General features: G+C 53.3%; 1 protein-coding gene across 1 annotated transcript in view; it reads right to left on the bottom strand.

Moving 5' to 3' along the window:
- The window catches only part of KCNQ4 (potassium voltage-gated channel subfamily Q member 4), an 83687-nt gene that overhangs the window by 16807 nt on the left and 54195 nt on the right, over positions 1–12685 (bottom strand). Inside the window, exons 4-7 of the mRNA XM_044424963.1 lie at positions 9436–9611; positions 7671–7796; positions 7208–7318; positions 6263–6358 (exon numbers count right to left, since the gene is read on the bottom strand). Of these exons, the coding sequence (XP_044280898.1) occupies positions 6263–6358; positions 7208–7318; positions 7671–7796; positions 9436–9611 (509 nt within the window). The remainder of the gene's footprint in view (positions 1–6262; positions 6359–7207; positions 7319–7670; positions 7797–9435; positions 9612–12685) is intronic.

Consider the following 12685-nt stretch of genomic DNA (forward strand, 5'->3'; position numbering starts at 1 on the left):
ATTACAATAGTCCAACCAGGAGGTTACCAGGGCGTGTGTCACCATTGTTAGGCAGTGCTCGTCCAGGTAAAGATGCAGCTGATGGATCAGCCAAAGCAGAAGGAAAGCGCTCCTCACCACCATTGCCACCTGGGCCTCCAGGGATAGCTCCGGGTCAAGGAGCACTGCCAAGCTGCGGCCCCTGTCCTTTAGAGGGAGTGCAATCCCGTACAGGACAGGGCCAAAGTCAATCACCTGGAAACCTGAACCACTTACCAAAAGGACCTCCATCTTATCTGGCTTGAGTTTCAGTTCATTGGCCCTCATCCCGCCCATTACCTTGGCCAGGCACCAGTTCAGGACAGCCACTGCCTCACCTGGGTTAGATGCAAGTGAGAGGTAGAGCTGCGTGTCATCTGGGTACTGATGATTCCGCAGCCCAAACCTCCTGATGACCCCTCCCAGCGGTTTCAAGTAGATGTTAAATAGCAAGGGGGACAAAATGGAACCCTGCAGGACTCCATGGCAGAGTTGCCATGGTGCAGAGCCACAGTCCCCCAGCACCACCTTCTGGAATCAGCCAGCCAGGTAGGTACAGAGCCACTGCTAAGCAGAGCCTCCTATTTCTAACCTGACCAGCCTGTCCAGAAGGATACCATGGTCGATGGTATCGAAAGCTGCTGAGAGGTCCAGGAGAACCAACAGGGATGCACTCCCCCTGTCCCTCTCCCTGCACAGGTCATCACACAGGGAGACCAAGGCAGATTCAGTACCATAACCAGGTCAGAAACAGGACTGAAATGGGTCAGATAATCAGTTTCATCCAAGAGTGCTTGGAGTTGTCCCGCCACCACCCGCTCTAACACCTTGCCCAGAAACGGGATGTTGGCCACTGGTCTATAATTGGCGGCCACCTCTGGGTCCAGGGACACCTTCTTCAGGACGGGTCTGATTACTGCCTCCTTCAAAGGGGAAGGGACCCAGCTCTCCCTCAGAGAAGCGTTAATCCTGGACCCAGGTACCAATTCCGTGTTTGGCTTTGGTAAGTGGCCATGAAGGGCAAGGGGCGAGCAGGCAGGTGGTGGGGTGTGCCAGTCCAAGCACCTTGTCCACATCATCAGGCCGCAGCAACTGGAACTCATCCAACAATGATGGACCCAGTGGAGCTCTGGATGCTTCCCGTAATGGAACCCTATCAACTGTGGAATCCAGCTTGTGACAAATCTGAGCAATTTCCTCCTTAAAATGCTGGGCAAAATCGTCACCGCAGGCTCTCGATGGTGCCACTGGATCCTTTTTAGGGCCAGAGTTCATCACGCCATGCACCACTCGACAAAGCTCTGCTGGATGGCACTGTGAGGAAGCAATGGAAGCAGAGAAGAATTGCCTCTTCGCCACCCTCATCGCCACAGCATAGGCTCGATAATGAGCACTTAAGCGTGTTCAGTCAGATTCATCCCGTGATTTCCTCCACCTGCACTCTAATCGTCTCCCAGCCTGCTTCATCACCTGTAACTCAGGTGTATACCATGGTGATGAGCGGGCTCTGCCTGGTGGGAGAGGATGCTTAGGAGCGATCGTGTTGATTGCCCTGGTCATTTCCCCACTCCACAAATCAACCAGAGCATTGACAGGAGCACCAGTTTTTTCAACTGGAAAACCCCCCAGAGCCCTGAGGAATCCATCAGGGTCCATATGGCTCTGGGGGCGGACCCTCTTAATAGGGTTCACACCTTACGGAGGGGAAGGTTGACCCCAAGCTCAAACCTCACAAGGAAGAGATCTGACCATGACAAAGGAGTTAAACACAAGTGTCTCACTTCCAGATCACCATCTTCCTGCCCCTTCGCCAGAGTGTGACCTCTTTCATGGGCTGGGCCGGACATGTTGTGACAGCCCCATGGAAGCCATGGAAGCCATGAAGTCCTGAGCCGCCCCGGTCAGAACAGCCTTGGCATGGAGATTGAAGTCCCCCAGAACCGACATCCTGGGGGTCCTCAACACCAGGTCTGAGACGATCTCCGTCAGCTCAGGCAGGGAGTCTGATGGGCAGAAGGGTGCACGGTACACCGGCAGAATCCCCAATCTGTCTCGATCGCCCAACGCTAGGTACAGACACTTTAGGCTTGGTCTAAAGTGTCTGTTCCTAGGCACTTTAGGCTTTCCCGTGAGGGAAATTGAAGCTCGATGAACCAGGGCAACCCCTCCCCACCCCCCAGGGCATGGCTGGTGCTGGATCAGGTACCTGGACAGGCACAGCTGAGTAAGAGAGACATCCCCCCTTTCTCCCACCCAGATCTCCGTAATACATGCCAGGTTGGCCTGCTCATCCACGATTAGATCATTTTATTGTGGTTTATTGTGGTTCAATCGGTTTTACTGTGGACCGACCTGGCGTTCAACAACAGCACTGCCAGGCCCATGGGGCGGTTGATAAAACTACCTGGCACCCTCCAGTTGGGGGAATAACCAGAGGAGGGAACAGATACGAGACATCTGTCCATCCTTCTTCTTAGCTGACTTGTTAGACCCCCACCCCCATGTCTTCCCCTGCCCATTACCACCCCAATGGTGGTGCCTATGCTCCCCCCAGGCACACCCATAACAAATTAAAACCTAGCAATAACAATAAAGTACAGCTCAGTCATGGCATACAGTAAGATACAGTAACATACCACAGTAAGATACATTAAACTTAAAATCCCCTCCCCACTAACAAAAGAACAGAGTCCCTGGCCCAGCCCAGCCCCATACGGCCCCAAACAGGCCCCCTTGGGCTGTCACTCTTTGGCTGCCGGCCCAAGGCCACGGCAGGCGAGATACAGGCCGCAGCCCCTCCCTCGCAGTGGGCGCCTGCCCCCCGCCCCCGGTGTAGCTCCCACCTACGCCGGGAGTCGGGCAGTTGGAGCAGCGATATTGCGATACTGCGTTGCACAAGAGGCAGGACAACGCCCGCAGTACTTGCTGGCAGGATGCGCCTCCCCAGGATTGGGCCAACCAGGTTTCATAGCCACTGTTTTGCTTCCATCCTACTGAAGTAACACTCTGCTTCTCATACTGGTGACAGATCAGATGATTTTAAATTCTTGTGAGAACTGGGAAGTAGCTTGTGAAGATTTAGCCTCCTGGGACCCAGGTCACCCCTCCCCCGGCCCACCTCCTGTCCCACCGTTTCCAAGCTTTTGCAGTTCCCACTGCCCTGAAAGGTCGGCGTGCCTCTCCGAAGTCACAGTTCCTGGCAGAAAGACCTCTCAGCCACATGACACTGTCATTTCCTTGGGCATCTCCTTGCCTTCTTCACCTCGGACTCCTCTGGCCATCGCAAAGGGCACTCCCTGAGAACTTCTCTGAGAACTGACTTCATCTCTAGGACTGAAAGAGGTTCAACAACCCTGTCTTTTCAAACCCTCAATGCGACCTTTCTACATTCCCCACTTTTATAATGCGGACCCTCCCTTCCTGGAAGTGAACCATGGGCTCCTTAACCTGGGCATCCAGGGTAAAACCGAGATTGTAACCAAAATCTGAAGTGGCTTATCAAGTTATGGTTATAAAGGAAATGTTTTCACTAACTGTCGTTGGACACCTGTACAAAGTAAAAACAACATGTGTGATGCCTGGGACTTCTTTAGAGCATGGTGGTGCTTACGCATTTGGTTCCCAGCTGCAAACCACAGTATGCACCAGTTCAGAGGTCAGTGTCTGGAGGCAAACAGCCAGGTGACCCAGTGTCAGCAGCACGGTGCATTCAAGCCAGTCTTCAGCCTGAACCTTTAAGGGACTATCCCTGATACTGAAACCGGCCCACATTCAGCACCGTGGGCGGCCACCAGCCCCCACTGCAAGCAGCCCCTTCCACAGGAGTTCCGCACTTCACGCTTGTGCACTACGAGTTGTATCTCCTTGAGCCACCATCCCAGTCTTCTGCATCAGCTTTAGCTGAAGAGATGGCAGTTGGCGACCCCCATGCCTGCTGTGATTCTCCGCTTTACGGGAGTTGTCTATGCACTGCACTCCCCCCTCCCACACAAATCAGCCACCCACTGTGCTCCTGTCAAGCCTGACACAGGTGCTCTCCAGCATGAACATTCCTTCTCAGCCTCCCTTAATCTTATAGCTCTGTTTATGTTGGAACTATACCTTCACTAAAGGGCACCAGGTTAGGGAAGGCTGCTTGGCCTCATTACCCAATTTTGGGTGATGCCACTCAGGGGAAATATGCTGTGGAGAGCCAAGCATGTCCTGCAAAAATCACAGAGTACATTGACGGGGGGGGGGGGGAGCAAAGTTGAAGCCTGGGTGTGGAGCACCCTTGCATGCTTGGATGCTGATGCATTCAGCCGCCCACCTTCTTCAGATTGCACTACCTCTGTGCCATCAGCACAGTTCTGATGGCCAACATTCCTTTCCCAGGAGTTCTCAGCTTGCAGCTGCCCAACTTCTGGAGTTGTTCCTCCTGAAGATATTTCAGGCTATTGGAAAGGCAGTGAAGAAAACAAGATTCTGCAGAGAATTAATTACTGGGGAGAATGAAAGCAGGCAAAACCCCTCCTTAATCTGCAGCGCCAAGTGAGCCTTCTGAAATGGTGCTATCAGATGCAGGGCAGAGGAACCTCAGCTGCCAGCCGGAGCATTGCTGTCTCTGCGCGATTGCTTTGTGTGCCAAAACAAGGAGATGCGTCCCCGTTTTGTCTCGCCCACCATCCATTTGCAGCAGTCCCTTGTTCATCTTTCAGCCAAGCAGATGAATGACAACTTGGGAGCAGCGTTTCACGGTGGGACAGCAGGCGAGCTGCCAGGAGGACACTGCGAGAGGGGTGGGGGGGTCCCTTTTGTCACTGCGGCCCTCTGGACTGAAGCGATAACGAGGGAGTCACAAGGTGCCTGGACGCAAGAGAAGCCAGCTAGACAAAAGGCTGATATGCTGGACTTCGCCTGTGGGGGCAGGTTTGCTATTGCAGAAGGCACAGCTGATGGGGACTCAGCCAGACAAGTTGAACTGGGCCTGGATGGGTGCTTGAAGGAGGGAAAGGCAGGCTGAAAAGGAAGTCTTGGACGGGACAAGGATGTGCGGAGGTGCTCCCAAAATGTGACAAGCGAACTTTAGCTCCTGGGTTTCAGCCCTACTCGGATCCCCTCCACCCACCACTCTGCCTCTGACTCCTTGCGGAAGCATCCAGTACAAGGGGAAGCTCCTGGGTTCAGCCTTTAGCATATTCAGTTAAAGTGGTCTTAGGGGGCTGATGGTATACACTTTGCTACTCTGTTTACTGTGGCCAAGCCAACACTGAGCTAAAGATCTTGGAGAAAACATGGGCAGCAGATGTTCCTAGCTGGAGGTGTAGCAGAGTGAATCTGGAACCTTATACAAGCTGCTTTGCTAGGAGCTGTGGCCTGTCCCTCCTTGATCCCTGCTCTAGCTAGCAAAATGTAGCTTGCTCTGGCTGGCAGCAGCTCCCCAAGGACCCAGGCAGAGGCATGACCATTTCCCAGGGCTGCCACTCAGGGAAGATCCCCTTAATTACCAGGTACCTGGGGCCTTCTGCACAGAAGAAAAAGGAGTACTTTCTCCCATATTTTCCTTCCCTTTCTCTGTGATTGTCCTTGGAGACTCTTCTTGGGTGCTGCTACCCACAACAGCGCAATGGAGGGCTACACTCAAGCCTGGCCTCCCTTTGTGAAATGCCTGGCCAATTGCCTGCATTACCTTTCCATTCCAAGCAGGCATTTAACCCTTAATCTGCCCATCAACTATTCATTTTATTGCCTGTCCCACGTTATTTTCAATTTTAAAAAAGTTTTTAATGGTCCATATTGTATTTTTGGGGGAAGAGTTAATTTGTGGTTGCCTTATTTTATGATTGCCAACCATCCTGAGGACATTTGCCATATGGATGGTATGAAAATCCAATAAAAATGCATTCATCTGTCTACACTCAGGTATTGCCCTATTAGCTTCCACCAGGTCACATGGGGACCTATGTAAATATGCATAATTTATCTTATTTTGCACAATGTATTCTCATCTGGGTTGATGATTCAAACAGTGGTGGCCAGAGTCCACTCCGAGCAGTGGCTCAACTACACCCTTGTAATTGGGGTTGGAACCATGGACAGCTCCTTCCACACTTGGGCTGATGCCTGGCACACACACACCAGCACTGGGGTCACCAGGCGCTGCTGGCTTCCAGCAGGCGCTGCCCCCTTTCTAGCCAAACTTCACAAGTGCTGGTGCAAGGAATTTGCTTCAAAATCCTAACATCATGGCCTCTCTTTCACCTACCTGGATCAAGTTGGCAGCTGGTGTCCGTCTCTTCTCAAAATGCTTCTGCCGATGTTGCTCTTGGACCTTGAGAGCAAAGCCTGAACCCAAAATTCCCTGTATGGAGAGCACACATTGATTCAACATCTCAACAACAGCAGGGTGTGGCAATGACAGCTTAATTTCCAACCCAAGGGAGCCAACAATGTCCAGGTTTCTGCTTTCCTGGCTTCAAACATCTGGACCTGACTGGGCCAGGCAGAAGTCCTGGTTGTCTCCGTTTCTCCTGGAACCAAGGGGGCACATACCACATCCAGTCTGAAGACCCTTTGCAGTCTTTCCCTCCTTAGGAGACTTTTTTTGGAGGTTGAAAAAAAAGATGGGGAAATAGTGGAGATATACAGGCGGGTGCCAAGTGGGAGCAGAGCCACTGAGGGGCTTTCTAGAATCTCGTTTATGGAGCTGGATTGCCCCGTAAAAGCATCTTCCGGAAGCACCACGAAAAAATAAGTGCCAAGTAAGGCCACTTCCTTGCTTCCCAAGTGCTGCAGTTTTCTCAGGTTTTAACACCCTCCTGAGCCTCATGTGGAGCAGCTCCTACTCTTCGGCTGCCGCAGGCAACATCTGTTAACCGGGTTCCCCCCCCCAGCCTTGGGATCCTGATCTGAGTGAAGGTCTCCTCGATTCCCCAAATGACGGAGTAAAGCAGAGTGAAATGAGAGATCAGAAAACCATGACGGATGCCCAGGGCTTTCAACTAGCGGCATCTGAGGAGGTTCTCCTGACTCCACATCCTTTTCCCATCCCATACAAATGAACGGGTACTTCTGCTCCTTTCAAGCAACTGGAAAGGGACCCCAGTACTCAAGCCCATTGAGAGCCAAGGGCCACTGCAGCTGGGCCAGGGTAGGAGGGTTCCTGCCGCCCCAGGAAGCCCTGCCTCCCCGGCTCATCCACGCCACGTACCGCAGGCAGAGCGAAAAAGGAAATGCCCAGCAGGGCGAAGCAGGCAGCCAGCACCCGGCCCAGCCATGTCTGGGGGGTCTTGTCCCCATAGCCAATGGTGGTGAGTGTGATCTGGAAGCAGAGAAGAGACACCACGACTGTGTGTTTCCCACTGCTGAACAGAAGGAGCCCCCAGTGCCCCCCAAATGTTGCTCCCTTCTCCTATTTCATCCTTCTCTCGGCCGGTGCCGGGAGGCATGCTGGACTCCAGCCCCCAGCATCCCCCAGGCAGAGAGGCTCTCCGACTTCCTTCATCATCCTGCCATCCAGTCCAGCATTCAAAGCACACAGGAGACGGTCGCTGCTCGCCAAGCCTGGGATTCCCAAGGAGCCCCTCCAACTTGCAAGTTGGTTTCCTCTCCCCCACTGCCATTTCCCTGCCCTGTGCAGAAGTCCCAGCCAGATCAAAGGATGGCGGACTTACCGTGCCCCACCACAGTGAGTCTGCATAGGTGAGGAAATCTTTGTTGGCATCTTTCTCTGCCAGGTAGACAAGGAAGGAGGCGAAGATGAGGACCAGGAACCCAATGTACCAGGCTGTGATTAGCTCCTGCCAGGATAAGACCGACACAGAACATGCATTGTGGTGAGGAAATTCAACCACAACCTCAGGCAAAGGAGCCCGACTGAAGACATACTACGGCCAGCTAGCAAAGCCAAGTAGTGGGAAAGCCCTCCATTGCTTTTCAAATCAAGCTTTAGTCGTGATCTTAAGCCACTGAGGATGCTGCTTCCCTTGGTAAAATGGCAGAGCCCAACTCAAACCAAGTCATCGATGAACAGGTGGGTGTTCAGTCTGTCCACCCGAGGGCTAAAAGTGGGCGGGCATTCATGGACCGTCTCTCAGGCTGGCCAACCTTTCTGCATTGATGGAGGCTGTCAAAGAAATCTGGAATGGATTCAAAGGGCTCCAAGCTTCTAAGAAGCCAACCCTCAAGCTCTGTAATAGACTGGCTTTCCTGAGCCATGAGGATTCCACAGACTTTCAGAATTTAAAATATTTAATGAAACTGTATGGAAATTTAAAGAAAAATTCCTAAAATAAACAAGAATGTGCATTTCTCACACAGGCTGCAGTGTGAGAGCATGTATTTTGAGAAGATCCACAAATTTGGGCTTGCGCGTTTTCACTTTGGCTTGGATGCAGACAGAGACCTCCACGTGATCAGCAGGTGTCATTGCGCAGAAGTGTTCAAACATTCGCAGGCGGAGCCCCCTTCAGATCTTGCACAATGCAGGAAGGTTGAGGGTCTGGGGTCACCAAGAGCCCCCCAGCATGCGCACCCACCTCCTTTCCTGACCTTTAGCCCTCGTGGGAGCAGTCTGAATGCCACCGGGAACTACAGGGGGTGCATCCCAGGAGCCATTCTATGCTAGCTGTTCCTGACCTGATGCCCTCCATGCATCTTGGACTGCAGTGCCTGCCGTCTCCCAAGCAGTCGTGCTGGGAGCTGGAGTCTAGAGCACCTGGGGGACACACTGCTGGGTCAACTGTCCTAGCAGAAAAATTAATCCTGGCCACATCGAGAAAGAACTCTGGAACAACCTGCTTTGTGAGTCTGCAGTTGCCTGGCCATCGCTGTGCTTCTCCCAAGGGAATGTCGAGACCCACACAGATGCGGCTGCCCTGCCCTGATCTCCATCAGTAGCTTTCTAACCGTGTCCCCATCGGCTTTGTGCTGAAGGGCCCATGCAAATCTCCTGTGGGATCTCCCAGGCAGACTCGTCTAGGGTGTCACATCAACAGGGACACTGAGGAGGAGGAGACAGCCTCATGGGCAGGCAAATGACAAGCCCTCGGTTTGCAGAAGCACAAAAGCCCCCTCACAAACAACAAACCCCCACCCCTTTAAAATTAACCCCGGGGGAACCTGCCCCCCAGTAATCCAGCCTAATTGTGTCTGAGAGTGTGGGAAAGGACAATGCCGGGTGTAGGGCATGGGATGCCCTGACAGAGCCTTGTTTCCTGTCTCGGGAGTGGGCTGGCTGGGCCTTGAACCTTGCCCTGGAGTGCTGCTGGTAGGGGGCAAGGGTGCCACACAATCTTTCCATAGAGGCCTCTCTTGCACTGCCTGTTGCAGAGCTTATCAAGAAGCCCCGTCCCCCCCACATTTGGAGGATGCGCAGTCCACCCCCAGCTCTGTGCGCTTCCTCCTCCACTCCCACATCAACCACGGCTGCTCTCTCACCTTGCTGTGGGCGTAGACCACCGAGCCCAGGAGTTTCCAGGTGCCACCACGGCGGTCCATGCGCACCATGCGCAGGATCTGCAAGAAGCGCATACTACGCAGTGCTGAGGTAGCAAAGATGTTCCCCTGGGTGCCGGCAGCGATGACGGCCAGAGATGCAATGAAGACAATGAAATCTAGAGGAGAGGAGAGGAGAGGAGAGGAGAGGAGAGGAGAGGAGAGGAGGAGCACAGGTGAGGCCAGCGGGCAAGCCTGCCTTGGCACCGTCCTCCACCCATTCAGTGAAGCCTCTCTCTTTAAGGCAGGGCTGCTTAACTGCCCAAGGGCCAAATTCCCTCACAGGGAAGCCTCTGGGGCCTTCGAGCAGGTGGTGGGTGTGGCCAAACTGCCACCACCTGACCTATTCGAGCTTTAGTCTCCTCCTGCCTGAGAGTCAGTGGAGCATGGTGGCCAGAGTGCTGGACTGGGGCCCTGGGGGGCCCCACTTGGCCCTGAAGCTCACTGGGCACCTTTGGGCCAGTCACAGGCTCTCAGCCCAACCTACCTCACAGGATTGTTGTTGTGGGGCTACAGTGGAGCTATGTTGGTCATGCTGGGTATCACACACGAGGGAAAAGGGCAAAAGATAAATGCAATAAAATAACAATTGACCTGGCCTTAGGAGAGGCACTTCAGCCTTTCAAAGTGCGAGAAGAGACTACACAAAGGCCAGGAGATCATCAAGCGAGGGGTGACCTGGGAAAAGGGGCGTGGGGCTAGTGACAGGGGCCTGGCCACTGAAGGGAAGCTAATTATCTGGAGAGCAAGGATCACCCCTTGGCCAAAGTTACACACATACGCCTGCAGAGGATTTGGCACTCTGTGGCGGTGGTGGGGGGCACCCCTCATTTATCGTTTTAAAATGAGGCTCCTTCCTTGAAATGGGATCACTGTGCAAAAGGGGAGGTTTTCTCTTTCTCAGTTTAGAGGTCTCCAAAGGCATTCTTACGGCAGACACGCAGAATGAGGAATGGGTGCAGGGATCGGGACTTCCAGTAGGTGGCGCCCGTGGTCTCCCATCGGTGGTGGAGCAGCACAGCTCAGCAAAAGGAACAGCATGGTGGGGTGGGGGGGGGTCGCTCAGTGGGGCAAAAGAAAGAGGTCGGTCCAGCCACACCTGTATGGGCTAGCTGTGGTCCTGCTCCCGCACTGTTTAACCTGAAGTTAAATGACACTGGAAACAGTCTAACATCTCCAGCATGTCATGCCCTTAAATTGGCTGCAAGATCTATCGCCATTCTTTCGTACAAGTGATGCTGTGCTCCCATTCCAAGCTGAAGTGGGCTTCGGAAGACTACTCAGGGCTAGCTGCGTGTTTCTGGCATCACAACCAGGCTGGGATGCCCCAGTTTCTGCTCTGGGAAACTGTTATTGAAACCCTTCTGCAGCCAGAAATCCTAAGGTGAAAGAGTTGAAGACCACCCAATGGGAAGACAGGGGACTGAATTCAGCTTGGAGATGTGAAGGTCCAGGTGACTGCCCCCCCCCCCCCCAAAGAGAGATTGAGAGAGAGAGAGAGAGAGAGAGCGCGCGCGCGCGCGCGCGCGCATGGACCTAGCTATTTCTGTCTTTTCATAAGGTTTGTTGGGGGAAAAAGGGTGGGCAGGAAAAATGCTTAGTTTTCCTTTTGTGGTGGTTGCTGCTTTCCCCACTAAGGCATCACTTCTCTAATCCAGCCCCCACCACTTCCCAAGCTTGCCTGGAAGAACCCTTTCCCCTTTATGACCCCACACATGTTCTTCAAGATGAAGCGACAATGCCTGCAAAATGCCTCCCTGAGCTGCTTGCGGGGTCACTCCTGCGGTGGGCACTAGAAAGGAAGGGGTTAAAGAGTCATTTGCCCCAGTTGCCTTGGCAGCATCAAATCCACAGGGGTGGCTCATGCCACTGCCATTTTGGGCCTGGCTTAAATCAAAATGCAGCAACCGGTCAAAACCAGCTAAGTGACGCAGCAACTACAAGCGCGTCTTTGGCTATTCTGGACTTTGGAGCCAGGCTTGGCTTCCGCCCGGGTGTGAAAAGCTAGGGCAGGGCTACCCCTCTTGGACTTTTCTGCCACCTCTACCAGCACCTCCACCACCATCAAATTCTCTGCAGGGTTGGTGGCAAAAACCACAACCAGAAAGCATCCAAAATGGAAGCTGTGATATAAAGCAAAGAACCGGAATAACCTTTCCAGACAACATGTTGCCTTCCCTGAGTTGTTCCAAATGCTCTGGAGAACCTTTGTGCAGAAATGCTTCCTGCATCACTCTCAGGTTTACAACAAGGAGTCTTGTGGTGCCTGACAAGGCGAGCACATTAATTAATTCTGCATAAACTTTGCACCAAGTCAGACCCCTGGCCCACCTAGCCCAGTTATGTTGGCACTGACTGGCAGCGGCTCTTTGGGGTTCCAGGCGGGAGTTTTTCCAGCTTTCCTGGATGTGCTGAGGATCAAAGTCCGCTGAATTACAGCCCCTCTTTGCATGGACCCCTTCATGCACCACTTGACCAGGTGCATGAAGAGTGATGGAGACTGTCGTGTGCCTGGGCAGGGTAGACTCAGCAGCGGTACCGCAAGAGCTGTGAACTGCGGGGCCAGAAGGGCCTTTCCATGCAAGCTCCGTCAATCGCATTATTTCGAGCAGCCATTCTCAAAGCACATCTGGGCAACTGGCGAAGCAATTAACACGAGGCTGCGGGGATACCTTGCAGGGGCAAGAAGCCAAGGGCAGGAGGAAGGAGGTCTGTGGGCAGAAGCTCCAGCACGGCAGGTGTGTGTACTCACACCTTCCCTCAGTGAAGAGGGGCCCCCGGTGAGCTCTCTTCTGCCCTTTCCCCTTCCCTACCCCTTTCGTGTCACGTCCTTTTGATCATACGCATTGATTTGATTGATGGGCAGCCCAGCTTTCTACCAAATGCGACATTCGGCATGGCTGTTGGATTATAAGCCTCCGGGAAAAGGCCAGCTGACTTTCCCTGACTCTATGTAAGTCTTCTTGGCTAGAGGAGCAGGAAAAAAGTCTGTTCTTTAAAGAAGCAAATAACTTTTGGTAACTCTTCATGCATCTGATAGTGGGTTAAAGTTCACAGAAGCTACTGCCAGAGTAAGCACGTTGGTCTTTCAAGTGCCACGAGGCCCCTTGCTGGTTCTGCTGCCCCGGGAATCCCTCGCATGCAAGCCCAGATTCAGACAGGCACCTCTTGCCGTTTGCCTCCCGTCCAGAAT

The sequence above is a fragment of the Varanus komodoensis genome, unplaced genomic scaffold (genome assembly GCF_004798865.1).
Source record: "Varanus komodoensis strain SLA01 unplaced genomic scaffold, ASM479886v1 scaffold15, whole genome shotgun sequence".
NCBI classification, from domain to species: domain Eukaryota; kingdom Metazoa; phylum Chordata; class Lepidosauria; order Squamata; family Varanidae; genus Varanus; species Varanus komodoensis.